The sequence below is a fragment of the Pristis pectinata genome, chromosome 3 (genome assembly GCF_009764475.1).
Source record: "Pristis pectinata isolate sPriPec2 chromosome 3, sPriPec2.1.pri, whole genome shotgun sequence".
In the NCBI taxonomy this organism is placed as follows: Eukaryota; Metazoa; Chordata; class Chondrichthyes; order Rhinopristiformes; family Pristidae; genus Pristis; species Pristis pectinata.
Genome location: NC_067407.1, coordinates 105,693,612 through 105,720,790, shown reverse-complemented (window position 1 = coordinate 105,720,790; position 27,179 = coordinate 105,693,612). Strand labels below are relative to the sequence as shown.

At 39.6% G+C, this 27,179-nt stretch overlaps 1 protein-coding gene across 3 annotated transcripts; it reads right to left on the bottom strand.

The window, feature by feature from the left end:
* On the bottom strand, nt 1-27,179 carry taf1a (TATA box binding protein (TBP)-associated factor, RNA polymerase I, A). 3 transcript variants are annotated; one of them, XM_052012484.1, is made up of 11 exons: nt 26,898-27,179; nt 22,807-22,967; nt 21,076-21,245; nt 19,322-19,435; nt 18,691-18,889; nt 17,509-17,636; nt 15,595-15,753; nt 13,333-13,399; nt 12,408-12,531; nt 10,593-10,747; nt 1-8,165 (listed from the first exon to the last, which is right to left on the bottom strand). In XM_052012484.1, exons 2-11 carry the CDS (start codon nt 22,931-22,933, stop codon nt 8,050-8,052), a joined length of 1,359 nt encoding a protein of 452 aa, XP_051868444.1. In that variant the 5' UTR covers nt 22,934-22,967; nt 26,898-27,179; the 3' UTR covers nt 1-8,049. The 3 variants fall into 3 exon arrangements, with proteins under 3 accessions (XP_051868444.1, XP_051868446.1, XP_051868447.1); XM_052012486.1 differs by having other exon boundaries at nt 22,793-22,967; nt 26,898-27,152; XM_052012487.1 differs by lacking the exon at nt 15,595-15,753 and having other exon boundaries at nt 26,898-27,152.

Sequence of the window (27,179 nt, the reverse complement as noted above, 5' to 3'; positions counted from 1 at the left end):
TCACCTTGTAATTGGATCATATTAAAGCCACACATCATCACATAGTACTTGGATAAAATTTGTGACAGCTGTTTTGTAAAACAAATAAGAAAACTTAAAAATATCGGCACTTTATGGCAAAATTAAAGCGAATTTTCATTTGTGCTAGACTCATTTATACATATACATATATACACACACACATAGTCATCATGATGTAGTTGCAGGGTCAAGCAGCTGGATAATCTTGGGATTTGCTATGAAAGCATAAATTATGAAGCTCTAATACCCTGAATATATGCCAGAACAGGATGTATTGCCAACATCCTGCACAAACACTGAGGTGGAGCTGGTTGTACATATGTCTTCCAGCAGTGACTTCAATAGCTTGAAAATCAAACCACTTAGAATGTGGTCTTTATTTCTGTTTGAATCATTCAAATCAAGTCGGACCCTAAGCTTTTGAAAGAAAATTGTGGCTCTAAGATAGAGATAACTCATTTACATGCATATTTAATCAAATTTTAAATTATTTTTAACTGCTACAGGATTGTTGCCTGTAAAACTGCACACTATTTAATTTTAGTGAAACTCTATGGAAGTCCAGTGACAAAGAGATACTCATCCTATTGTATATGAGATACTGCAGATGCCAGAAATCAGAAGTCAATGCAAGGAATTTGATATGTTATTGAATGCATACAGTGTATCTCATCATTCCTTCATTATTATCATATATGAGGTGTAATAATTCTAATTTTCTTTAAACAGAACCAAGCTGATTTAAATCTGAAACACCAATGTCCCATTCCACCAACAATCATCCAGATTAAACCTTACTCGGTCAACTATTTCAGACCTTGGGGAAATCTGATGGAATAAGAGTGATAAATCGATATACTGTGCCCATTTTAAGATGGCTGTCCTCATTATTATTATGTTGACTATCCTCGTTATATCACTATCATAAATGATACAGAAATGAAGTCTTGTGGATTGCTGGGAATCTTAGGTATCGACGTGATTATTTTGTGTTTATTTCTGAGAGCTTTTTGTGGAGGATCAAGTGTCAACATGACTATTTTGGACTAAATAGATGTCGTAGCTACTATGTATATATAACACAAGCTGCTAAAGTACAGCAACTATAAATCTTCTACTTCTAAGTTACTTTCTTGAACATGTCCATTTGTTGGCTAATTTGAAGGTTTATTTTCTACAAACAGATGGCAGTTGTTTTTATTTTAAACTTAAGGCCAATGTGTTCTGCACTGGTGCTGATGTATTAAATAGCTTTATTTAACATTTCCTGTCATGGTGTTTGTATAATAGCCATTACTTGGATACAAGTTAACAATTAAGAATACAGAGATAAATCTTATATAGAAAGAACATCACTGAAAGGAACCATTCAGCAATCGACGCAGGGGTTTAAGATGTACCTGAGCACCCCCTACCATCTTTTAACACACATGTCCCACTTTTTAACCACTTTACATTACCTTACAAATGAATTTCCAGTCAGATCTGCTATTTATCACATGGGCAATTTATTGATGAAAGTAATTGGCACGTAATTTGGGGAGAAATCATTGAGATTATTAATTTCTTTCAATGACTATTTTTTTGAGGTTTGTTCTAATGCTGTATCAAAGAAAAGCCACTACATAACTGAGCTAAGGACAGCTAATCACGTTGATCTCTTACTGTAACCATCTGATTCCAGAACACAGAGATTTCACATCAAAACTGGAAAGCTCAGACCAATGTAAATTCTTGCCACAAAGCCTCAAATCTAACACGCAAAAATAATAATGAGTCCATACTCCCTATTGTTGTTTCTGGGGATGAAGCTTGAAATAATTTTGAAATTTAAAAAAAATCAAAATTATTGCATGTTAAATCACAGCAGCACAATAAAAGAAATCTGCAAGGTCTACAACTGGTGCGAGTGGAAACAAGCAAATTTGGGTGTTATTCCCTGCTGATTTACAAGTTATATAATTTTTTTTAAACTACACCGCCTTTCTTAAAAATACGTAAACCATCTTTTGTGTATAAAAATGGTGTCAACATGTTGAACTCAGTTCCAAGGAGTATCCACAAGATATATGTGAGGCATGGCCTTTCAACTCTTGGAAACACTGTAAGATGCAGTAAACAATTTTTCCACAAAGACAGTATTCCTGCATTCATTTCTGACCATCTGCATGACTTCAAAATCAGCTGTTCACATGATGTAAAAACTGCACAAGTAAATAAAAACATTGATTTCAATGCTTTAAGATGAATTCTGGCACAACTTCCCTTAATAACATTTAAAGCCTCCCTAAGCTCTCCAGTTGTAATTGCGTCTCTTAACAATCATATCAACTTCTTCAGATTTCTTCTGACCTTATTGCCACATTTGCTTGCCTTTCTTTATTGTTGGGTCTCTCTTAGCCTCTGCACAATGGCACATATTTTCTGTACAATATGAATACACTGCATTGTAATCATAAACAAATGGGCTGTCCTGTGGGATTAACTATGAGCTGACATGGGAACTTCCATTAACAACAATTTATAAAACTTTGGCAAATAAAACAACTATTATGGCAGAAACATGATTTTCTTTTGAAACTAAAATATTTTTCATTTACAACTTCTGGGTAGGACAAGCTCTTTGGAATAAAGTCTCACTGGGTGCGAGACTGACCCCGTGAAACAGTCACCCATTCTAAAAACTTTATCTCCTCTGAATTCAATGGAAATAAAAACTGAACAGTTTCTATAACAGGCTGCAACAAGCCTGGATGGTCATTTAGAAATCTACCCTTTAACCTGCAATAGATCACGATATACCAACAACATTGCTTTAAGGATGCCACACTTGCTGCAAGTTTCATGTTTGCAATGTAGCTCTCAAATCACATTCTTATCAATATATTCCAACTATTTCACCTGTTTATCCACTCTATGATATCAGTGAATCTCATCTGTTTCACACTGTCAGCAGCCAAATTGCGAATACTTTGCTCAATGAATTGACCTCCTATTCTAATTCATTAGCATTCTTTAAAGAATGAAACCAGCCATCCTTCCCGATTCAACTCATTTATGATTTCAATCTCAAGGACTCTTAACTGCCCTAGGAAATGGCCCAGCAAGCTATTCAGTTGTACCAAATTACAAAAAAAGTACAGTGGAGATTTAAAGGAAAGTCCACACTCAATGATCCTGCTCTCATCAAAATGTCAACTTAAGATCAGGGATCAATGTTCTCAACTTGTAAAAGGAAATCATTTTTTGGTCATAGTCCTAGAGTCATCCAGCATGAAAACAGGCCCTTCAGCCCAACTGATCCATGCCAACCAAGATGCCCCATCGAAGCAAGTCCCATTTGCCAGCATTTGGCCCAAAACCTTCTAAACCTTTCCAATCCATGTACCTGTCTACATGGATACACTTCATGTAAAAAAAAGTTGCCCCTCAAATCTTTTGCTTCCTACCTTAAACCTATGCCCTCTTTTTCCCCCAAAGTTGTGGTATCAAGAATCAGAGGGCATTCACCTTATGTATGCCTGTCATGATTCTAAACACCTCTATAAGATCACCTCTCAGTTTCCTACACTCTAAGGAATAAAGTCCTAGCCTGTCCACTCTTCCTTTTACTTAGTCCCTCAAGTCCTGGCAACATCCTTATAAATCTTTTCTGCACTCTTTCCAGTTTAATAACATCTTTTCTGCAGCAGGGCAACCAAAACTGAACACAATACTCCAGTGTGGCCTCACCAGTGTCCGGTTCAACTGTACCATGACCTCCCAACTTCTATACTCAGTGCCCTGACTTATGAAGGCCAGCATGTCAAAAGCCTTCTTCACCACCCTACCTGTGACTCCACTTTCAGTCACCATGTACTTGTATTCCAAGGTCCCTCTGTTCTACAACACTCCCCAGGGCTCTGCCGTTCACTGCGAAAGTCCTACCTGGATTTGACTTTCCAAAATGCAACACCTTATACTTATCCGAATTAAACTCCATTTGCATTCCTTGGCCCACTTACTCAGGTGACCAAGATCTCCCTGAATTTTTTTTTCCATATAACCTTCTTCATTGCCCACTATCCCACCTATTTTAGTGTCATCTGCAAACTTACTAACCATGCCTCATACATTCTTATCCAAATTATCGATATAGATGACAAACAACAATGGGCCTAGCACTGACTCCTGAGGCACACCACTCACGGGCCTCCAGTCCGAGAAACAGCCTTCGACCATCACCCTCTGCTTTCTACCATCAAGCCAACTGTGCATCCAATTAGCCAGCTCTTCCTGGATTCCATGCAACCTAACCTTCCAGAGCAACCTACTATGTGGAACCTTAGCAAAGGCCTTACTGAAGTCCATATAAACCAAGTCTACCACCCTGTCCTCATCAACTTAGTCACCTCATCAAAAAAACTCAATCAAGTTCATAAGACATGATCCCTCATGCACAAAGCTATGTTGACTACCCCTAATCAACCCATCTTTCCAGATTTATGTAAATATTATCCTTCAGAATCCTGTCCATTAACTAACCTACCACAGACATTAGACTTACTGGTCTATAGTTCCCAGGTTTTTCTTTGCCACCTTTCTTAAATAAAGGCACAACATTCGCTACCCTCCAGTCTACTGGCACCTCATCCATGGCTAATGATGATGCAAATACCTCAGCCAGGGCTTCTGCAATTTTTTCTCTAGCCTCCCACAGCATTCTTGGATAAATCTAGTCAGGCCCTGGAGATTTGTCTACCTTTCTCCTCTACTGTAATGCAGACTATCCCCAAGACCTCCCCATTTACTTTCCCTAGTTCCGAAGTCTTGTCTTTCTCCACAATAAAAACAAAGGAGAGATATTCATCAAGAACCTTGCCCATCTCCTGCAGCTCCACACAATGGTGTCCCCTTTGGTCTTTGAGGGGCCCTATTCTCTCTCTAGTTAGTCTTTATCCCTTAATATATTTATAACATCTCTTTGGAGTTTTCTTAATTTTCTCTGTCAAACTTATCTCATGATTCCTTTTTAGAGTCAGAGTACAATAGCACAGAAATAGGCCCATCTAGTCCATGCCAACCTGATCTGCCTAGTTCCATCTGCCTGCACCCAGACCACATCCCTCCAAACCCCTCCTATCCATGTACCAATCCAAACTTTTCTTAAATGTTACAATTGAACTCACATCTACAATTTCTACTGGCAGCTCATTCCACACTTGCACCACCCTCTGAGTGAGTTTTCCCCTCAGATTCCCCTTAAATATTTCACCTTTCTACCCTAAACCTATGTCCTCTAGTTCTAGTCTCACCCAGCCTTAGGGGGAAAAAGCCTGCATGTATTCACCCAATCTATACCCCTCAATTTTGTATACCTCCACAAGATCTCCCCTCATTCTCCTGCGCTCCAGGGAACAAAGTCCTAACCTATTCAACCTTTCCCTGCAACTCAGGTCCTCAGTCCCAGCAACATCCTTGTAAATTTTCTCTGCACTCTTTCAAGCTAATTGATATCTTTCCTGTGGTAAATGACCAGAACTGCACACAATACTCTCAATTCGGCCTCATCAATGTCTTGTACAACTTCAACATAACATCCCAACTCCTGTATTCAATGCCTTGATTAATGAAGGTTAAAGTGCTAAAAGCTCTCTTTATGGCCCTATCTACCTGTGACACCACTTTCAAGGAATTATGGGACCTGTATTCCCAGGTCCCTCTGTTCTACCACACACCTCAGTGCCCTACCATTCACTGTGCAAGTCCTACCCTGGTTTGTCCTCCCAAAGTCCAACACCTTGCATTTGTCTGCATTAAATTCTATTAGCCATTTTTTGGACCATTTTCCCAGCTGGTCAAGATCACGCTGCAAACTTCGACAGCCTTCCTCACCATCCACTACACCCCTAAGCTCAGTATCATCTGCAAATCTGCTGATTTAGTTTACCACATTGTCATCTATATTAATGATTTAGATGATGAACAACAACGGACCCAACATCGATCCCTGCGGCACACCACCAGTCACAGAGACAACCATCAACTACTTCTCTCTGGTTTCTCCTGCTAAGCCAATGTTGAATCCAATCAACAATTTCATCCTGAATGCCAAGTGACTTAACCTTCTGGGCCAGCCTCCCATGAGAGACCTTATCAAAGGCCTTGCTAAAGTCCACGTAGACATGTCCACCGCCTTTACCTCAGCACCCTTCTTGGTAACCTCCTCGAAAAACTCCAAGATTGGTTAGACATGACCTACCATGCATAAAGCCGTGTTGACTCTCCCCATTCAGGCCCTGTCTATCCAGATACTTATATATCCTGTCCCTTAGAATACCTTCCTTGCTCTCCTGATTTTCTTGAGCACACTCCTGCATCCCTTATACTCCTCCAGGGATTCACTTGATCCCAGCACCCTGTACCTGACCCATGTGTCGTCCTCCTTCTTGGCCAGGGCCTCAATATCCCTCATCATCCAGGGCTCCCCACTCCTACCAGCCTTGCCTTTCATTCTAATAGAAACATGCAGACCTTGAGCTCTCAATATCTCACCTATAAAAGCCTCCCAACTTGCCTGTGGTCTCTCTGCCCACAAAGAACCACCTCCAATCAATCTTTGCAAGCTCCCATCTCATACCATCAAAATTCACCTTGCCCCAATTTACAACTTGAACCTGTGGACCAGTTCAATCCCTTTCCATAACTATTTTAAGACTTTTGGTGTATTTTTGGGTCAAGCCTGTGTTACTCTATAGAATGACTAGTCCTGGGCAAACCAAGTAGAGAAACATTGAGAAAGATAAGGTACGTAGAACATGATAGCACTGCTAATGACTTTCCATCATCATATTTTGCTGATAAGGGTAGGATAATGGTTTGGCTTCATTGGACTTGCCTTGGTTTGTATGGGTAGGATACACCACAGTTTCATTTTGTAACAGTTACGTCTATAGTCCTGGGTTATTTAATAAAAAGGATTCACCACAACGTTGCTAGGCTCCAAGGGTTAAATTATTAGGAAAATGCACTGGTTACTTAAGTAACTCATTGCTTTTAGAGAGCACCTTACATTGTACAAGTGAGCATCTTAAATGTTTCTTCTGAATGAGTTGGCCATGACATTAATGTTACATTTCCAGGTCCAAAGTTCAAGCATATAAAAATATTCCATCTATCAGACCATCACAAAATCATTCAAACCATCAGTGAGATTCCTTATTCTTCTATATAGAATCTGCATTTCTTAATAATTTGATCCTTGGTGCCTGGCGAAGTTGAGTTGAACCCTTTTTAGTAAATGAAAGGTCTGGTACTCCGAATTATATGGACCACTTCAGATGCAGTCCAATCAAACATGTGTATAGCTTGTAGCAAAGAACTTAACACTTCATATTCAGGAAGTCTAGTTATTAAAACTAACATTCAATTAGTTAAGAGTTAAGTGGTGACCACAAAAACTCACTTTAAAATCAACTAGTTTGGGTCAAATCTACTGATGCTCTAATTCACAGTGCAACTGCAAGCTTCCCGACTCAGACTATAAAAATAGCAGGTGTTTCGTGGGAATGGAGACCGATCTTTTGAGAAAAGCACCATCATTTTATGGGTATATTACAATACAAAGTTTTCAATTCCACCATTCAAGTCTTCCAGATAAATTATGCAAAGCACAATCTTTCCAAATACTTAGACCATTAGCACTTTTATACAACATTGGTACCTTGAAAAATATTCTTCAAAGTAAGTTTCAGTGAGTGCCTCACAGTAGAGATCAGTGGGAAACCTCTCAACCCTCTGACAGTTGTTAGCTTCCCTTTACCCTTACCACCCCATGGCATCCCCGTCTTTATTCTTCTATCTTAACTCAGTGAAAGGTCTCGAGGGGAAAAAAAACATTTTAAGTCAGTTCCAAGTGCTCTCATTTTGGCAAAAATAGTTGAGCTTTGTTGAAGCTGGAATAAAAAATAATCTCAAGACTGTCCTTTAATTCACATTGCAAAAGTCAGAAGATTATGTGCACTTTCTAAACAGCAGGCAGACTTCAAGTCAACATCCGCTCAGCTGCAGCAGGCTGTGATCCTTTACATATTGCCTCATTTTCTTCAATTTTGCCTTCTGAACTTTACGTCCCAGTTGGTAAATGGTGATGAAATATTTGCAACCTGAAGGGGAAACAAAAACAGCAGCAAAGCTTAGAATCATTGGGCTGAGTTTAGCCAGTACTGTTGACCTGTCGGCATTTACTTGCTCAGGAATTCAGTGCATGCTCATTTAAATGTGAGAGTCCTTAAGTTACTGACACATTCCAGCTGGTCAGTCTGTCAGTACGCTCCACTGTTAGGCTCTGCATCGAGCTCAATGGCATAACACAAGCTTGCTGAGATTTGCCTACACTTTAGGCCGGTGGAGGGGGCGGGGGTTCCTCATCTGATCATGGAAATTAAAAAGCCTGTAGATTGGAAATCTGAGGGAAAAGAAAAAATCAGAAATACCCTAATGCCCTGCAGGTCAGGCAGCGTTGGTGGGAACAGAGAGTTCAAGTTTCAGGTCAAAGACCCATCTGCTCATGGTTCAGAGCATGATTGAAAATGGAAAAGGACCCACAAGCCCATTCGTTTCAAAGGAAATTTTACAGCTGTGAGGAAAAAAAAATATTTTTACAATTTTAGAGGTGGGCATTTACTGATGCACTTTGTTCATGCAGCCATGTCATGTTGAGGGGCAACCACCATGCAGGACCCATGGTAGCTGGCCGCATTCAGCAAAATCTGGCTGATTGACTAAATCAGCAAAATATATTCACAAATCAGATGAAACTGCAGAATCACCATGGAGGTGCATGCAAGTCCAAGAATCTCCATGCTGCTCCTCCAGTGTGTTGACAGGTTACAGATCACACTCTTCGAGAAAAATTTTATCATTCTAAAGCAAGGCTCAGGAAAAATTAAATACTTGTTTCAAAACAGTATTTTTTTTAAAAATGTAAATAGAAACAACATCTCATGTTAGTTAACCCAACTCTATAACAGACTAGGAAGGAGTGTAGTCATTGTTAAAAATAATTTTTTCCACTCTGACAAAAATCCTGCTTTTATATATAGTCTTCACAAAGTGAGAGCTTTCTCTAACGTATACCAACTTTATTGCTTGCATTATCGAAAATGTTTAAACTCCTTAACTTTTAATTATGTTAAACATGAACAGCAGGCTGGAAATCTGAAGTAAAAAAGGTCTGGCACCTGTATACATAACCCATTGTAAAGCTGATGCTAAATGTTGTCACTTTGAAATTAAATGTTGTCAGTAATAAAGCAAGAAAGTAAGGACTTTTACAGCTGAATTGTCTATATGGGAATACTGCCAATATATTGAAGCCTCATTCTGGGTGGGTATTGTTAGAATCTGTATGTCTTTATTTCCTTAAATTACTTCAAGGATAGTTCATCTCATCCAATTTTTGCTGTTAGCTTTGTTTCCCCATTCTCCTAATTCTAAGCTCCTACAGTCTAAATTAAATAACAGTGTGAATCATTTTAAAAGATCAGGATCTGGGAGGTCTATGAACCAATATTGAAAGGTATACAGAAGGGGAGAGTGAGGAAGAGGAGGATAGATTAGGCAAAACTAACTAGTACATTAGCCTGGCTTAAAAAGAAATAGATACACTATATCAGAGATTAGTGACTTGATCATGCCAAGTTTGAACAATGGCAAATAATTCTGTGGTGTTGCAAAGTTAACAGAGGGAAATTAATCTCAATAGAACTGTTAGGAAAGCAAGAGGTGAAGTTGCCATGGAGAATCATCTTGTATTTTCACTTTAAGGATAATGATGATATGAGATATTACATTTAAGAATTAATCACCATCATAGCTGATGCTCTGGTGGGTTCCAACATTGTTCTGCAGTTGTGTAACTGTGGCTCACCTGAGGCTACCTGCATGGCAGGGGCACACATTCAGCACTGCTCTACAGAGTTCTCCCATTGGTAGAAACAGCAGCCAAGGCTTTACTGATCAATTTAGGTTTGCAACAAGCAATTATCCTGCTTGCACAGTAAAGGACAATTTGACAATTCATTCAAAGATCTAGGCTCATTTAGTGGAATACCCTCTTCATTTTTTATGAATCTGTGCCTTCTGTAATCTTTTATTTTCCTTTCTAAAACCATCTACTTCTTCACAACATTGCTACCATAATGGGAGTAGTGACATCTTAATAGATTTTTAATTTTAAAAAAATGCCATGCTCATTTGCCCAGATAACATATAACAGCAATGTCTGCACTCTGACTGAAAAAAAATTCTTAGTGATATCAAACTCTAAAGCAGTAGAGTGCAATGACAAGTTGTCATTCTAGGAGCAGAATTCTGAAGAATTCAGGAGGAAGAACATTTCAAATTAGTGTAATTCTGTTTACACATGGAACATCTTTTACAACATCAAAATTCTATGCCTATATAGCTAATGCTGTATAATTTTTAAAAAATTCACAAAAAACAATTATTTTTGAACACAATTCCACATTTCCAATTGTTTTAAGTAACCTTTTAAAAAGCTAAGGTGGCCCAGTGAAGCTTTGATTTACCTTTGCCCATTAGGATTCCTGCAATCTGTGCTTTCCTGTAAGCATTGGTATTATTTTCTTCAAAATCCTTATGTGCACGATACTTGCTGAAATGAAAGGCAGGCCACCAATCTTGTCGCGGCTCCCATTGCTCTTTGATCCAGTCTGAATAACCCCTAACAAAGAAAATAGCCACCTTAAATGTCATCAAAAAGTAGAACATTTAAATTGTTTTTAAAATTTCTAAATTTCTTTCACAGTGGTAAAATGAACAAAGTGAGAGTCAAAGAGAACCCCAAGAGCAAACAATGTTTTAATTTTTCCTTCAGCAAGCAACTAATAACTGCAGGTTGATAAAAGCAATGTACATTGTTATTCTGAAGATTGTTAACTAACACCTACTACAAAGTGTGAAACAAGCAGGTCTTTAGCCATGAAACACCCTTGTCTCAGTGGCAGTGCTGTTGCTGACTAAGTCAGAAAAGCACTTTCAAGCCTCACCCCAGATCTGCACAGGAGCAAATGAGAAACAGACGAAACTGCAGGAAAAGTTCTTTTTTTTGTCTGTATGGACATGATATACAAGATCAACTGCCAGTTAAAATAAACCATGCACAATATCACAAAATCTTTCGTATTGTTGCATTAACAGGAAAGTCTAGTTTTCAAAGCAGCTGGCAGGTTCCACTGCTGCATTAAAACTGTAGAATGCACTTGGCCAAAGCTGCAGCAACATCAGTCACCTCAAGTGCTCAATTTCATTAACACTAATAAACTTATCCGGTCACATTTAAAATAACTAACACTTTAGAGAATTCATTTCCCAGAAATAATTCATCCATCAGATTGAATGTCTTGTGCAGTTCATCTAAAATTCCTCACAATAGTCTTAATTCTTTCCCAACCCTCACCATCTACTACATAGATGCACTGAAAGCCGAGGATTACAATAGCAAATTTCACAGCAAGGATTTCAATATCTGATTATAAAGACTCCTTTGGTCCCAGAATTATTTTCCTGCATCCCATCCTATGCTTATGCACAAGTTGCACTTAATATTTTATTTCACTCATGTCAAATATCAGAGGCTGGACACAACATCAGGGAAGGTGACTCAAGAACAGAAACATATCTGATATCCAGGTGTGTAAATGACAAGTTTACCGCTATCACAGCTCTCAGCCAGATCTTAGGATGGATAGCCCTGTTACTGTATGAGAGGACATGGAAAAAAAACAGAAGCTAAATTAATCTTCTTTGAGACAGCATTCATGTTATCACCCAGAAGACAGAACTCACCAAGGAGGACTTGGTTCAAAGCACTGATGAACCATCTCCAATGCTGTGGCACTTCAAAGTTTCACATCTTTTAACATCCCTATGCAACCATCAGAAAGTTTGCATTTCCCATCTGATAGCATGCAACAGTCTAATAACTGTCTGCCACATCAATCCCTCAGTTCTTGTACGGGAAAGAACTGAAAGATTGTCATTTTGCTTTGTGAGAATTTATAACTCTAATAATAGGGCTAGACTGTAGTAACATTAAGGGTTGTTAGTTCTTCATTCATTCTGATATATAAAATATACACAGTTATTATTATTCCCTGCATCTATTTAACAAGACATTAAAATAAAGGGTATGAGAGCAAGAGAGATCAGCATTGCTACGAACATCCTAAAGAAATTTTTAGCCGATACTTCATTGTACACTAAACTTGTGTTAAGTCTCACCCCAGTACAACTTATACAGCAATTTGCCAGATACTAACAGGAGTTTGCAATACTGACTGAACAGAAGAGAAAAATAATTGATGTTTTGCAAGTGTACATACTGGGCTACAGCTTTCTTCACTTGCTTCAGTAAACACTTCCATGTGTTGCAGTCTTCTTTCCAAGTGGGGAAATCCAGGAGACAGAAGAGAACACCCAGTGCTTCCTTATGGTGACAACTTTTTCCTGAAAAGGACGAAACTACATGAAGTAGACTTCTGGTTTTACCAGTGCTATGTTTCCTTTAACCAATTACATGCAACATTAAGCATCACTGCAGTCTCATACGCAGAAGATCAGGGGTTCAAATCCCAGACACTTCAGTGAAGGGCAGCAAAGTGGTGCAGCAAAAGGTTTTGCTGCCTCACAGATCCAACAGCCCACGTCCAATAAGCAGGGCAATGGGATTTCTCTGTGAGCCAGTATAGTCTTGATGGGCTAAATGTCATCCTCCTCCAACATCATAAGGAGAAATGAAAGAGTGGTTTTTCAAATGAGAAATTAAATTGAGCTATGTTGAAAAGGACTGAACAAGATTGTTCAAGTGAGAAGCTTCATCATTATCTTATCATCAAGACAAATATATAGATGCTTGGACTACAGCAAAATCAAGAGTTATGGAAAATTGTGCAAAAACAAAAAAATGTTGTTTAAGGCCTAGAGTCAGATCCGTCATGTTCTTATTGAATGGCAGTGCATACTCATGAGGTTCTATGCCCTGGTCCTGCTACTATTCCTCTGGGTACTTTGATCATCACCCTTACTCAAACAACATCACCCAGCAATGCAACATCTAGTGAATGATACAAAAACAGGCCATTTTTGTACACAGAACATTTGAACAGTGATCAACATTACAAGCTAAACTCAATTCCACCGGCACCGGCACCATCCTCACAAGTTGCCTCAGCTAATCCCACAATTGCAGACAATCCTTAGATGACGTTTATAAACCATGACGAGAGAGAAGAAATGACATCCACTTACTTGACTTCAGGAGCAGCGAATTAAATTCCAACATCAGTTCATGAGAAGGAGTCAGATGATACAATACCTGGAAAGGCAAAAGAAACCATTCAGCAAACCAGTCACAGTTTTTTTTTTAAAAAGAGGTTATAGCAGTATGGAACATGTGGCATTTAATCTCCTTTTATTTCCACTTCCACAATGTACTTTGAAATCACCCAAAATTAATGCTTCTGGTTGATGACCTTTCACTGGAACTGGGAAAAAGTTAGACATCAAATAGGTTTTAGGTTGCAGAGAAGGGGAATGATGGAGAACAAACAGAATGTCTGTAATATAGTGAAGACCATGAGAGACTGAATGATTACTTCTCAATAAAAATAGAACTTTATAGTCTATACCTTTAAGTATATTTTGAATTATATTTTGAATATATATTACCAATGGCCAGATGCAATGGATGATTAAGAGTGAGGCAATGAGCCTGCTGGCTATTCACTCAAGTAAATCATCCACAGTCTTGGATACGATACTCAAGAGAGAAATAATGGAGATACTGAGTTCAAGAGTCAGGTTATGTTGCAGCTTTATAAAACTTTATTTAGGCTGCATCTGGAGTATTGCATTCAGTTTTGGTTGCCCCATTATAGGAAAGATGTAGAGGCTTTGCAGAGGGTGCAGAAGAGGTTTACTAAGATGCTGCCTGGATTAGAGGGCACGTGCTACGAAGATAGGTCGGACAACTTTGGGTTGTTCTCTCTGGAGTGGCGGAGGCTGGGGGGGAGATCTGAGAGAGGTTTATAAGATTATGAGGGGCACAAATAGATAGCAAGTATCTTTTCCCCAAGGTTTAAGTGTCTAATACCAGAGGGCATGCATTTAAGGTGATAGGGGGCAAGTTCAAAGGAGATGTGTGAGACAAGTTGTTGTTGGTTTTTTTTCTTACACACAGAATGTTGGATGCCTGGAATGCGCCGCCTGGGGTGGTGGTGAAGGCAAGTAAGATGAGAGGCGTTCAAGAAGCTCTTAGATAGGCATATGGATGTGAGGGAAATGATAGGATATGGACATTGTGTAGGCAGAAGGGATTACTTTAGTTGGGCATTTGATTTCTAATGTAATTGGTTCAGCACAACATTGTGGGGCAAAGGGCCTGTTCCTGTGCTGTAGTGTTCCATGTTCTATACTGTGGCCTGGATCATGCCAAATTCTGCTCACCACCTGCACTCACCATCACCCTTTTCTCCATGACAGCACTTACCTTTGCAATTACATGGGATCAACTGACCTCTAGATCTGGATTCTTTGGCCGTATTGTAAAGCAGAGTGGACTGGGAGCCACAAAAATGCCTCAGGTTACAGATCCCGTGGCCTTGATTATAGAACCCACTGATGACTTTTACTTTTTAAATTCAAGGCTGGCTACCCTATTCAAACGAAGGATATCCAGCCTCTCAGGGATCTCTACTTTGCTGTTGTATTCAGTGATGATTCCAGCAATGGAGTTGTTTAAATGCTCTGGCATCTGACCTGTACCTCAATGCCTAAGGGATGCAATGGGTGGGCACTGAGGTCAGAGATCAGTGACCTATTCACTGCAGTTGGCTGATGGTTCAAGGAACTGCCAGCTAAAGGCAAGTACATCCTGGCCCAATGTGGCCATACAATTAATCCACCAGGCTCCCATTGGGTTTCTATTGCTGGCCTTAACCTTGATACAAGCAGATACAACAGTAAACCTCCAAAATTGATCAGTTGAACTATTTAAAAAAAAAATCAATTGCTAAAATAAAAGTTGCATTATTGACATTTTTTAACTTGCCAAAGAATGCATATGTTCACTCAGATAATGCTTACGGTCTAAGTAGGTCTAGGGTCACTCTAAACCATCAAGTGGAGACCTGCGTCAATTCACAATCCCAGGACTTAAATATTGCAAAATTTCTTGTCCTGCAAAAACTTGTCAGCATACGAGAGTAAAAAACTACAAGCTATTATCTCTGTCCTGTCTGCTATTCCCTAATGGGTCTAGTGGCCAGTAGCTCTGACTGCAAGCAGCACAGGCTCCAAATCAATGTTTAAAAGTTTGCAGTTAAGTACTACATATGGACAAACAGGGGGCAACAAGAACGTCAGCATGTACACACTTGTAGATTCAACACAAAGCCTGTGATAAAGGGAAAATATTGTTTCTGTGCCAAAAGAGCAAGCCCAGGTACAATCCAAAGATAAATCACTGCTAATATTAGATTGCAGCAAAGAGTTTCGATACATAAATCTTACCCTCAGTACTTTCATCAGCTTCTTAGGTGAGCTATCGTGTCTCTTTAGGAACTCGTACAAATATACATGAGCGTTTGGATTTAGTGGGAATCTGCTATCATAAGCATAATCATTCAGTACTTTCAGGGCTTCCTCAAAACCATCATAGAAGTCAAGCAGCTGAAATAAAAAGCAACAAGTTGCTGAACGTTTAATGATAATGCTGTTTCTCTAGATCTTCAAATCCAAATAAAGATAGATCAGCTAAATGTTGGCTCATGGACAGTTCGTAATTGTTCTTGATAAGGCAATCTTCACCCAACCAGCTGGGTAATCTGGTTCTGCTTGTGATGTGAAAGTAATGTATCACTGGAAGAGAGAGAGCCTATGCTGAATATTCAATATCTCATATAACAACAATATCAAGGTAGGGCATCTGTCAAATGGATGGAGAGCAGAGATTCACTGGAGAGAAGGCTCAAAGATATGCAAGATGAAAATTTCAGAATGAGGGATGAAACAGAACAAAGTTTCATGATTGTGAAACACTTCAACAAAAATAAATTGGTCTTGGTTAGTGCAAACACTTGACTGCTGAAAGTGGTAATGCAGATTCTATTATGTGGTTAAATATGATCAACTCTCTGAACTCAAGATATCCAAAGGGTCGACCCAATGGAAGGGACATTTGTAATGCAAAGCAGTTATCGTGTTGCTATACTGAGGTAGTGATTAGGGTTGTGCAGGTTCGTTCAAGATCCCAATAGTTGAAGGGAAGTGATTAATTAGAAATCAGTCAATACTGCTTGTTCTTTGGTTCAACAGTACATTAAATAAAAATTCAAAAATGTTTTCTCCATAAGCTATTTTGCGAGGTTAACACAGAGCAGAATGATGTACAAATTCACCAGTAGTGAAAATAAAAAAAAAACTGCAGATGCTGGAAATCCAAAATAAAAACAAAATTCTGGAAACACTCAGCAATCAGACAGCATCTTTAGGAAAAGAAACAGAGTTAGTATTTCAGGTCCAAGACCCTTCATCAGAAAATCACCAAGCTTTCAAACTTTTCACAATGCTTGAGTGTTTTAGTGTACGTCAGGAGCACCATCTAGTGGTCACATACCTACAAAACCAGCATTTAAAAATTCAGTCAGCATTCAAAAAAGTTCTCTTCCTCAATTTACAGGCCTTCCTTTCGGATGATCTTAAAAAAAAATGCATAAATTTTCTGTCCTTTCCCTGCACCTACATTCAGTTTATTTCAGGTAGAATCAATAGAACTTATTGAAGCAGCAGATGTTTCCAAGCACTCAGTCAACCCACTAGTATATGGTTGATTGGTATTGGTTTTTTATTGTCACTTGTACCGAGGTACAGTGAAAAACTTGTCTTGCATACTGATCGTACAGGTCAATTCATACATGGCGCAGTTAAATTGGATTAGTACGGAGTGCATTGATGTAGTACAGGTAAAAACAATAACCATGCAGAGTAAAGTGTCACAGCTACAGAGTACCTTTTGTGACCCAAGAACAGCCCAAAACATTTCACTCTCTAGGACGCAGCTTTTGTAACCTCGGGAGAGGTGATTGCCAATTTGCACTCAGCAAAGCTTGAAACCCTCAGGAGTTTTGTATCCTAATAACAGCAAACAATCTGCTGAAGGAACTCAGTGGGTCGAGCAGCATCTGTGGGTAGGTGGGGGGAGTTTTCAATGTTACTAGTTGAGCCTCAGCAGATTATTTGTTGCTCCAAATTCCAGCAACTGCAGTCTCCTGTGCTCCAAAGTACTCATTTCAATGTTTGTATTTAACCCTGATGGAAAACAACACTGAGAAAACCTAAAAATCCTTTCAAAATTCTATTACATAACAAAATCATTTAAACTTTTGTGAAGTTATGGCTTAAGCACCCAAATGTGCTGAAACTTACATTGACATAGCCAAGTATGAAAGGATCCCACACACCAGGACTTTGGACAACATCACGCAGGCCGATTGAGGCTTGTCGGAAATACTTGTGCATTTCTTGTGCTGTACTTGAATCGACTGCATCATTAGCTAGGTTTAAAGCATACATCATTATTTCTTGGGTTACAAAGTAGGCAGCTAGGATTTATATAGCATTTCTAAACACAAACATCACTTCCCAGGACTGTTATTAGACAAAACTCCACACCAGGCCTTTGGAATGAGGTCAACAGAAGCACAAGGTTGAGGAAGGGAGAAGCAGTCAAGGATAGATATTTATGGAACTCCAGCGAGAACAGTGAGAGGTTGGGAAGAGAAGACATTTGTACAAATGTTTGTAGTCAAGCATGAAAGAGCTGTGCTATGGAGATGTGGGAGGAGAGCATGGTCGATGTGTCAGAGGTGAGGATGGACAAGTAAGATGTTGAGTTGTCATTAGATATCATCTGTCACACTTATCAGGATTGGTACAGTACTCTGACAGGATTGAAATCCTCCAAATACAGGGTTGTTTCAGTTCCAGTGAACAACATAAACCAATGACCTAAAACAGCACATTAGAGGGAAAAAAAAGGACGTGTTTTGGATAAGATGTTAAAACTTAAAATTCTCAAACCTAAATTCATCTGTCCACTACAGGGTACAGGCAGCTAATCAGCTTAAGAGGCTGTGAGGCTCCAGATTTTCATCTGAGTTTTGCATTGCCTGCTAACTGGTACACAAGGACTGCCGACTTCAGCAAACAACAGCCTCTCCAGCACCACTCGTACCTCTGGCTCAAGCTATATACAAGCAATTCCTATTATCAGCTGACTTCATCAGCATTTCCAGGCTTTCCAAACCCACTCTCCCTCCCTCTGCACACTGACAATGCTGGCTGTCAAGCAACCAGGTCTTTAATCAACCTGGGTTAGCTACAGTACTTAAAGGCAGGCACAATGTTAATTAGGCCCTGCCATTCAGTAGGATCAGAGCACAAAAGTGCACCACACTTAGCCCCTCCCACCACCCCAGCAAACATCAATATTTGTAAAATTTCACTGGTGGGCAGATATGTATTTGTTGCTAACGCAAGCTCCAATTACAGGATCCATTGATCCAAACGGAACAAAGCACGGCACATAGCCCTATAATCATCACTTACCCATATCATGAACAACACGATTCTTTTTAGCCCATGTGTAATAATCAAGCAATGCCCTATAGCCTTGGATGAGTTTAAGCACTTCTTGCTGATTTGCTGATTTTTCCCCGTATCTCCATGTTTCAGCTACAGACAATTCTCTGTAGGCTTCATCCATCTTTCCATTACACAGCAGGTGGATTGCGTGCTCCAAGCAGGCCTTAGGAACGGAATGAACAGGAGCAATTACAGATGGTATTGTACAACAGGATGGGCTCGTCACCCAGCTCTGCACCAACTCACTGGATGGCTCATGGCTCAAAGCAGCCAATAAGGTTGGAGCCATTGGGACAAAGCCAGATTTAGTCAATGCCCAAGTAACTGATTATTCCCATTAAGTAAATAAAACTGAAATACGCCTCAAAGTCAGAGTCCATGAGTCTAGTTCCTAAAAAGACTCCTGTCCTGACCTATAAAAATACCAAACAGAAACATCAATTGAGACAGAACTAATCTGTGACACATAGCAATTTGAAAACAGTGTGCCAGAGATCTACTGATTGGATATTCACAGACATTTAAATTAATTGCACCAGCAGTATTTGTGCAATCAAGAAAGATGTTGTATTAATCTGAATTTTCTTGTTGTCACCTTCAAGTAAAATTTCACTCCAATGATTTTCATTTTTCTAGTGAATGATTCAATGTTGTCCATAGAGCTGTTAGGATGATGCTGAAGTATTGTAGTTCCCATCCTCCAGATTGCCTAAAATATCATCAGGGAGCACAATTAATTAAATATCTTACAGATAGAATTCTCTCTTTACTGAACAGTCTTATTTGCAAAATTCAAAGTCTTCAAAAATAGGAACTTCACAAGGTTGTCAGTATAAGGAAGCAAAGGTTGTAATTTCAAATTCTTGCTCGTTTTTTTTGTTACACACCAGGAACACCACTGGCTTATATTCTATTTAAATATTCCAGTGGTACATTAACCGCATGAACAATACATTATTTACAACAACCATACTCTGTACTGTTATCATTTTTACCTGTACTACCTCAGTGCACTCTGTACTAACTCAATGTAACTGCACTGTGTAATGAATTGACCTGTGTGATCGGTATGCAAGTTTTTCGCTGTACCTCAGTACAAGTGACAATAATAAACCAATACCAATAGTACAGATATGAATGGTCAATCATTAATTCCCTATGAATAGTACAAAATTTACTTTCAGAAAGATTTCTGATTAGTATGATTATTTTGAATCCATAAAGTGAACACATTACAGAAGAGATGCAAGTTAGAAGACCAATTTTGAGTGCTAGATCATCAATTTTCTTTGAGGTGAGTATGGTTACTATATCCTAGGGTGGATTTCCCATAGACATGCTCATTAACAATCATCGTTAAGAGGCATGAATTACCAATCACTTGTGGAAAACAATCTTACTCTTCCCAGCAGCACTGCACTTGCAATTCAGTTCAGATATAGGACACAGAACATTACAGCACAGTACAGGGCCTTCAGCCCATGATGTTGTGCCGACTTCTTATCCTGCTCGAAGATCTATCGAACCCTTCCCTCCCACATAGCCCTCCACTTCTCTATCATTCACGTGACTATCTAAGAGTCTCTTAAATGTCCCTAATCTATCAGCCCCCACAACCTCTGTTGGCAGTGCGTTCCACGCACCCACCACTCTGTAAAATAAAAATTTACCTCTGACATTCCCCCTATACCTTCCTCCAATCACCTTAAAATTATGCCCCCTCGTATTAGCCATCTTCACCCTGGGAAAAAGTCTCTGACTGTCCACTCGATCTATGCCTCATCATCTTGTACACCTCTTATCAAGTTACCTCTCATCCTCCTTCTCTCCAAAGAGAAAAAGCCCTCGCTCACTCAACCTATCCTCATAAGACGTGAGCTTCAATCCAAGCAGCATCCTGATAAAGCTCCTCTGCACCCTCTCTAAAGCTTGAGAGGGTTTTGCCTCTCAAGGCAAAATTGTAGTAAATATTACTAGAATATGTCACTGTGCTAACAATTCGGAGATGCTTGAACGTCTAATCTCATCTGAAAATTTGAATTAAACTTATCTTTATTAAAAAAAAATCTAGAATTAACATATCAGTACAGGTGACCAAGAGGTTGTCAGATTGCTGCAAAATAAAACCCAATTGATTCACTACTGATCATTTCAGGAAGGAAATCGGTCTTCTAACTTAACTGCTTTACATGCGACTTTAAACCCTCACCAATACCTAAAGTTGCTTGGCAAGCTGTTCAGTTGCAGAAGACATTTTTCTAGGCCCTCATCAGAGATAGCCACATTTTGAAAATGCCTATAGGTGACTAGGGTGATGAAATTTCCACAATGTTCCTGGATGCACTTTACCTTACAGGCAGATCTTTGATTTCTAGGAGAGGTGTCTTCTAAAATCTGGAAGTAGTTGGTCATCAGTTCTGCAGCCGTCTGCCAGTCATGATGCAATACAGCTTTGCGAATCTGCCTCAGACAGATTTTGGCTGTTCTTTGGAAGCCACTTTGTTTTCTGTCTTTGAGATCTGTATGTTGGAAGTTTATAGTTTTAAAAACTGCAGCATCCTTGTGAGAGCTTAACACAGAGCTTAAAGCAGCATAGCCACACTGTTTTATTGCTGGAACCAACAATACTCTTCCAGCTAATATCAACTGTATTTCCTGAATTAGCTTATTACAAGCAGCTGTTATTTATTGCATCATGAATTTTTTTTTTAGGGCTTCAGATATTTCTGATGCATAGTGTCTAAACTACAGTTTGTTTTCTGAATCAAACAGGTAAAATACCACTGCCCAGAGATCATACAGTAACACTTTTGCTACAATAACCTCTCACCTTTTACACAGAATACTCTACAACTTAGGTTACAAAATACAAATCAAATCTGATAAGAGTTAGAACTGTGGATGTCAAGGAATAGCAGTGCAGGAAAGTAAAATACATCTTTTACAGTTACAGGTCCTCCCCAGGTTACGAATGCCTGACTTATGTACAGCACGTACATACGAGAGTGTTTGGGCGACCGGCAGGATGGAGTTGCTGGCTTCTGCCTCTCCTGCCACATAGGAATACCGTCCTGCAGAGAAATCTGAATGGTCGAGTTAAACGCCCTGGTTTAACTACACGTTGCCTTTGGTTGGCCTCTTTTTATTTAAATATATTGCTGGGCAGCTGCATTTGCAACTTGTGAACTATTCGGAACCCTGTCGTATCCTGGGGAGGATCTGTAATCTTAAATGATCCAATGACAATTTGATGATCTTCAAAAAAACACTGGAAGTGCTTCCAAGTTTTTAAACTTTACACCACCTGCTTGTTTTAGTGTTTAACAAGGCACTTTGTGATTTTTAACTAGTTGGTGAGGAATCAGCGATGGTTCTAATGTAGGTTATCCTCAAGAGTATGACTTAGGTATGTAGTTACATGCAGAACTTCTTTCAATTGCTATCAAAATATCTTCATAAAAATAAATGAGACCACCCACATGTCCAATAAAGATGTTACGGCTTCAAATGACAATGGACATCATTCCATCACACACACTGCTTCAGACAACAGCTCAAACCTCAGTGGACGCTCTGGCTCAAATGCAGAACCTGGCAAGTTCTGAAGTGCATATTGTAGATGATACACACCGCAGCCACAGTGCACCGGAGTGGAGGGAGTGAACATTTATTTCATTTTTTTTTTGGAGCTGCATTCATCCACACAAGCAAAGAGAATTCCATCAGCCTCCTGACTCAAGTCTTGCAGATGGTGAGCAGCTTTAGGAAATCAGGAGGAGACTTTGCCACAGAATAATCAGACAGGATTCAGGTCGATTTTGTGAACAATTGAGGGCGTGTGCACTTACCATAGGCAGCCCACGTGGGTAGCAATGTTTCATTATTTATACTTCAAGAGTCAATCATAGAGAAGCTGGTTTATCAGATTAAGCAAAATTGTTTTGAACAGTTTTTCACATCCCTTTAAATCACATTTATGATATTTCCTGATGCTCCTATATACAGCCCCTTGCACATAAATGGGCATTTAATAGAATTATTAAGTGGAGATATATAAATAGCTTACTGAGATGGTCATACTTTGATACTGAAGCACACTTGTAGGCAGATGCAAATGAACTTCTGGAAGGGAACTGCTGGTCCATGCTCGCTCCACATCAAGAGAGTGATCCCTTCCCACCATTAACTTTTCTATCTCATCATCCATCTTCAGCTTATTATCAATGCGAAGCTAAAATAACCTGAAAATCATACATTATCTTTAAGGAGGCAGGAACTCAACATTATATCATAAAGAAAATAATGATAAGCATAAGGCAGGATTAGACTCTAAATTTTCCCCAAATTCACATCAAGATAATCCAATGGAATCAGTTAAAAGAAAATAAACATTTACTGTAACAAAAACAAATTTTCATATTAATCTATAGATTGAAGTCAGTTTTGGAAGGAAGAAAAAACATAACATAAATGCATATAACTATTTACATATAGTCTAATGTTAAAACAAGTTAGTGTATCACTGAAACCTCAACACCCTCACCCAAAAGCTTCTCACAAGTATAATGCAAAACCCAGCAGTGACCCTTACAATGGCATTCAGGCCTGTGTGCTGAGAAGGACTCCCCACACTCAATGGAATGCAAGGCAACACTACTGCTCAATAAAAGTTATCAGCCTAGCTGTTCTAGCAGTATTACTTGGGCACATCCTGCAAGCTAGGTACCATTCTGTGGGAAGGCAGGAAGCCTTACTTATACAAACTCTCCAATCCCTTGAGCATCCACCCACAAGCCCAAATTAAGGATTGATAATAAATGTTGCTGTTGTTCACAGAATGGGGGTGCAACTGGTAAAGAAGTATATAAATAAATTAGAGCGGCTCAGTAGTGTAGCGGCTATCGTAACGCTATTACAGCACCAGAGACCCAGGTTGAATCCTGCCACTGTCTGTAAGGAGTTTGTACATTCTCCGTGTGTCTGCTTCCTCCGGGTGCTCCGGTTTCCTCCCACATTCCAAAGACATACAGGTTAGGAGCTGTGGGCATGCTACGTTAGCACCGGAAAAGTGGCAACACTTCCAGGCTGCCCCCCCAGCACATTCTCAGTAACACAAAAAGACACATTTCACTGTGTGTTTCGATGCACGTGGCCAATAAATAAATCTCTTGTATCTTATCTTAATTCTGGGTTCACAGCTTGCACAAAGGGCTAAACAACAATGAAATATCTGCATGGTTATTTATGACAAAAAATAAATGAGAAGAGCAAAAACCGCAGTCCTAACTTTTTAGTTTTGTTCCCTTTTCCTTTTGTTTCTCCAAATGAGGCTGTGGGGGAAGCACCTTATGAAGGCAGACACCAAACTGGGGAGCTTGAACACCTGACATAAAACAGCAGGGAAGCTCATGGTTTGCACTACAAAAACAAATCACTGTTTAATTAGCTGAACCATTTCTAGTTTTATTTATTATATCGGAGCTGCAATCTTTCAAAAGTGAGACATTAGCTTAAAGATTCATCCGCTCTCTCACTGGATGCAAACAAGAGCACAGTTCTAGCAGGGAAGCTGCCCCTGGTGTTCTGGACACTACTCCCAAATCTAAACAAATAGCAGTAGGCCATTCAGCCCTTTACGCCTTCCCTGCCATTAAATGAGATCACAACTGCTTTCCTTGGCACCACTTTCCTGCACTAATCTTGTATCCTTTTAAGATCACTCAACCAATAGTATTACCAGGACATTATTATACTGCCACTTGTAGAAGCTTGTTGTGTGCTAAATCAGCACAGTGACTGTAACATAACAATGACCATAGTTCAATAAGTACTTTATTACCAGTAATGGGATGACTTAAGGTTGTGAAATTTGCTTTATAAATCTAAATCAGGAAAGATGCATTGACCCATTACTGTAACACAAAGCAATTTGAGGAGTACTTTGAGAATTAATGTCAGTAAAACATACTGAAAATGTTTTTACCATACAACTGTCAAAGTGACAGACAGTCAAAACAGCTTCAATGCCCTTCACTTGCCAATACAAAACTACAAGGACAACAGTGCAACAGGTTAGAATGCCTTAAAGATGGAGTGAGCACAAGCTTGCAGTGAAAGAGGTTAGCAATCATACTTAAGGGTCTTGACAGAGCAGATGTTGGGAGGATATTACTCCTATGAAATATTCAAGAATGTAATGTTTACATGATATCAGCTCAAATTATTCAAAACACTACCAAAGCTAGGTTAAGTTTACTTAATTGTTCCTTACAAGTATTTTTTTTCTTCTCCCAAGAGTAAGCTCACATTTTCCCACATTATACCTCATCTGACACATACAGCATTGCAGACTGTGTGTCCTCCTCACTGCTCATTACCTTTTTATCACCAGCAAACTAGGAATGTTTACACACTATCATTTTACTCACAATCATATGGAGCATAAATACTTGAAGGTCCAGTACTGACCTTTGTTGCACCAGAAAACTAACAGCCTGCCTATTTGATCCCTACTACTGAATAGAAAATGCCAGAAATACTCAGTAGGTGTGGCAGGATTGTGGGAAGTGAAAAACAGTTAATACTCTAGGTTGATGGCCTTTTACCAACTACAAAAGTTATCTGACCCAGTGAGTTTGCAAGCATTTCATTTCAGATTCTCCAACATTTGTAGGATTTTGTTTTTGTATTACTCTTTATTCTACTTTTTCTTTCCTTCAACAAAGCCATTGCCAATTAGCATCAACACCGTGTCTTTATTTTCTGCAACAATCTTTTAGATGGCAAGTATCATAACCACTGGTGCCCCTTGTCTATCTCACTAGATGCAAACATTTATTGCCCTTTCACAAATCCACATGGACCTTGTCTAATTACAGGATGTTCTAAGTGGTCTGTTACCATATCTTTTATAATGGATTTTACCTTCTCTTGACATCTGATGTCAGGCTAACTTATCCAACCTTCCTTGTTTGTAATCCCTCTCCTTTATTGAAAAGCAGTGTTGTATTTGCTGATTTTCAATTTGTGGGATTGAAAGAGGAATTTCAGAATATCACCGCTAATGGAACTACAGTTTCTATTGCTACCTCTTTTTGAAATCTAGTCGACAGAATCCATGAATTTATCAGCTTTTTGCCTCTTTAATTTCTCCAGTCTTTTACTAGTTACTTTAACTTTCTTACCATTATTTGGCAATTGGCTCTCCAGTGTTTTGGTAGACTTGCATTTATACTGCACCACTGATGTCCATTTCAGAATATCCAAAACTTCTAGCTGAACCACACAAGGCATTGCACCCAGACTGCATAAGGCAACTTGCAAAAATAGCCATACAACAAACAATAACCAAATATTTTAATTTTAGTAATGTTAGATGAGGGATAAATAGCATCCCAGGACATCAGACACTGCTCTTTCTTGAAACAATCCACAAGAGGGGATGGACAGAGCTATGCATGACACCTTGTCAACAATAAAACATCGCCCACAACACTGGAATGTGGGCTGGAAATTTAGACCGAATCTCTGGCGTACAAATTGAACCCATTAACTTCAAACTAGCGTAGCGGTTAGCGCGACGCTATTACAGCGCCAGTGATCAGGGTTCGATTTCCGTCGCTGTCTGTAAGGAGTTTGTACGCTCTCCCATGTCTGCGTGGGTTTCCTCCGGGAGCTCCCATTCCAAAAGATTTACGGGTAGGTTAATTTGGGTTTAAAATGGGCGGCGCGGAGTCGTTGGGCCGGAAGGGCCTGTTCCCACGCTGTAAATAAAATTTTAAAAAAAGCACCGAAGTGCAAATACAAAACACTGCAGCTGGCGCACAATGTAATCAATAGACCTGATGAAAGATCAACCTAAAAGGTTAACTTGTTTCTCCTCAGATTGCTGAGCATTGCCCCTTTTTTTTGCCTCGGAAAGGAATTTCACATGGTTAAACAGAGGAAGTGGAAAGACAGTTATGTGGAGCTAAAACATTGACCAAACTATTCAGGCGCTGTAAGAGGACAGGTTTGAATTTGTGAAGCACCTTCCACAACCTCAGGTCATGCCAGAGCGTTCCATATCCCCTGCAGTAACAACTGTCCCTCCATTTAACACTGAAGTTCTCACCACATTCATTGCAAAGCGCTATTTTAAAAGCGAAATCATAATCATTATACTTTCCAACCTAATTAAATGCTCGAAGAACTTATCCCACTTGGCGCTGAACCAAGAGGAAGCCCTGTAACTCCTCACAAGCCGAGACCAGCAGCGATGACCGGAGCCCTCCCGCCTCCTCCGCGGCCGGCAGCAGCGATGACCGGAGCCCTCCCGCCTCCTCCGCGGCCGGCAGCTCCCGGGCTACGTTCCAACGTGCAGCCTGAAATTACTTCCGGGATCACGGTGCACAACCCGAGCGTTGTCTCAGGCAAGCATCTGGACTCAAAATCCTTTCCTTTGCCCATTAAGC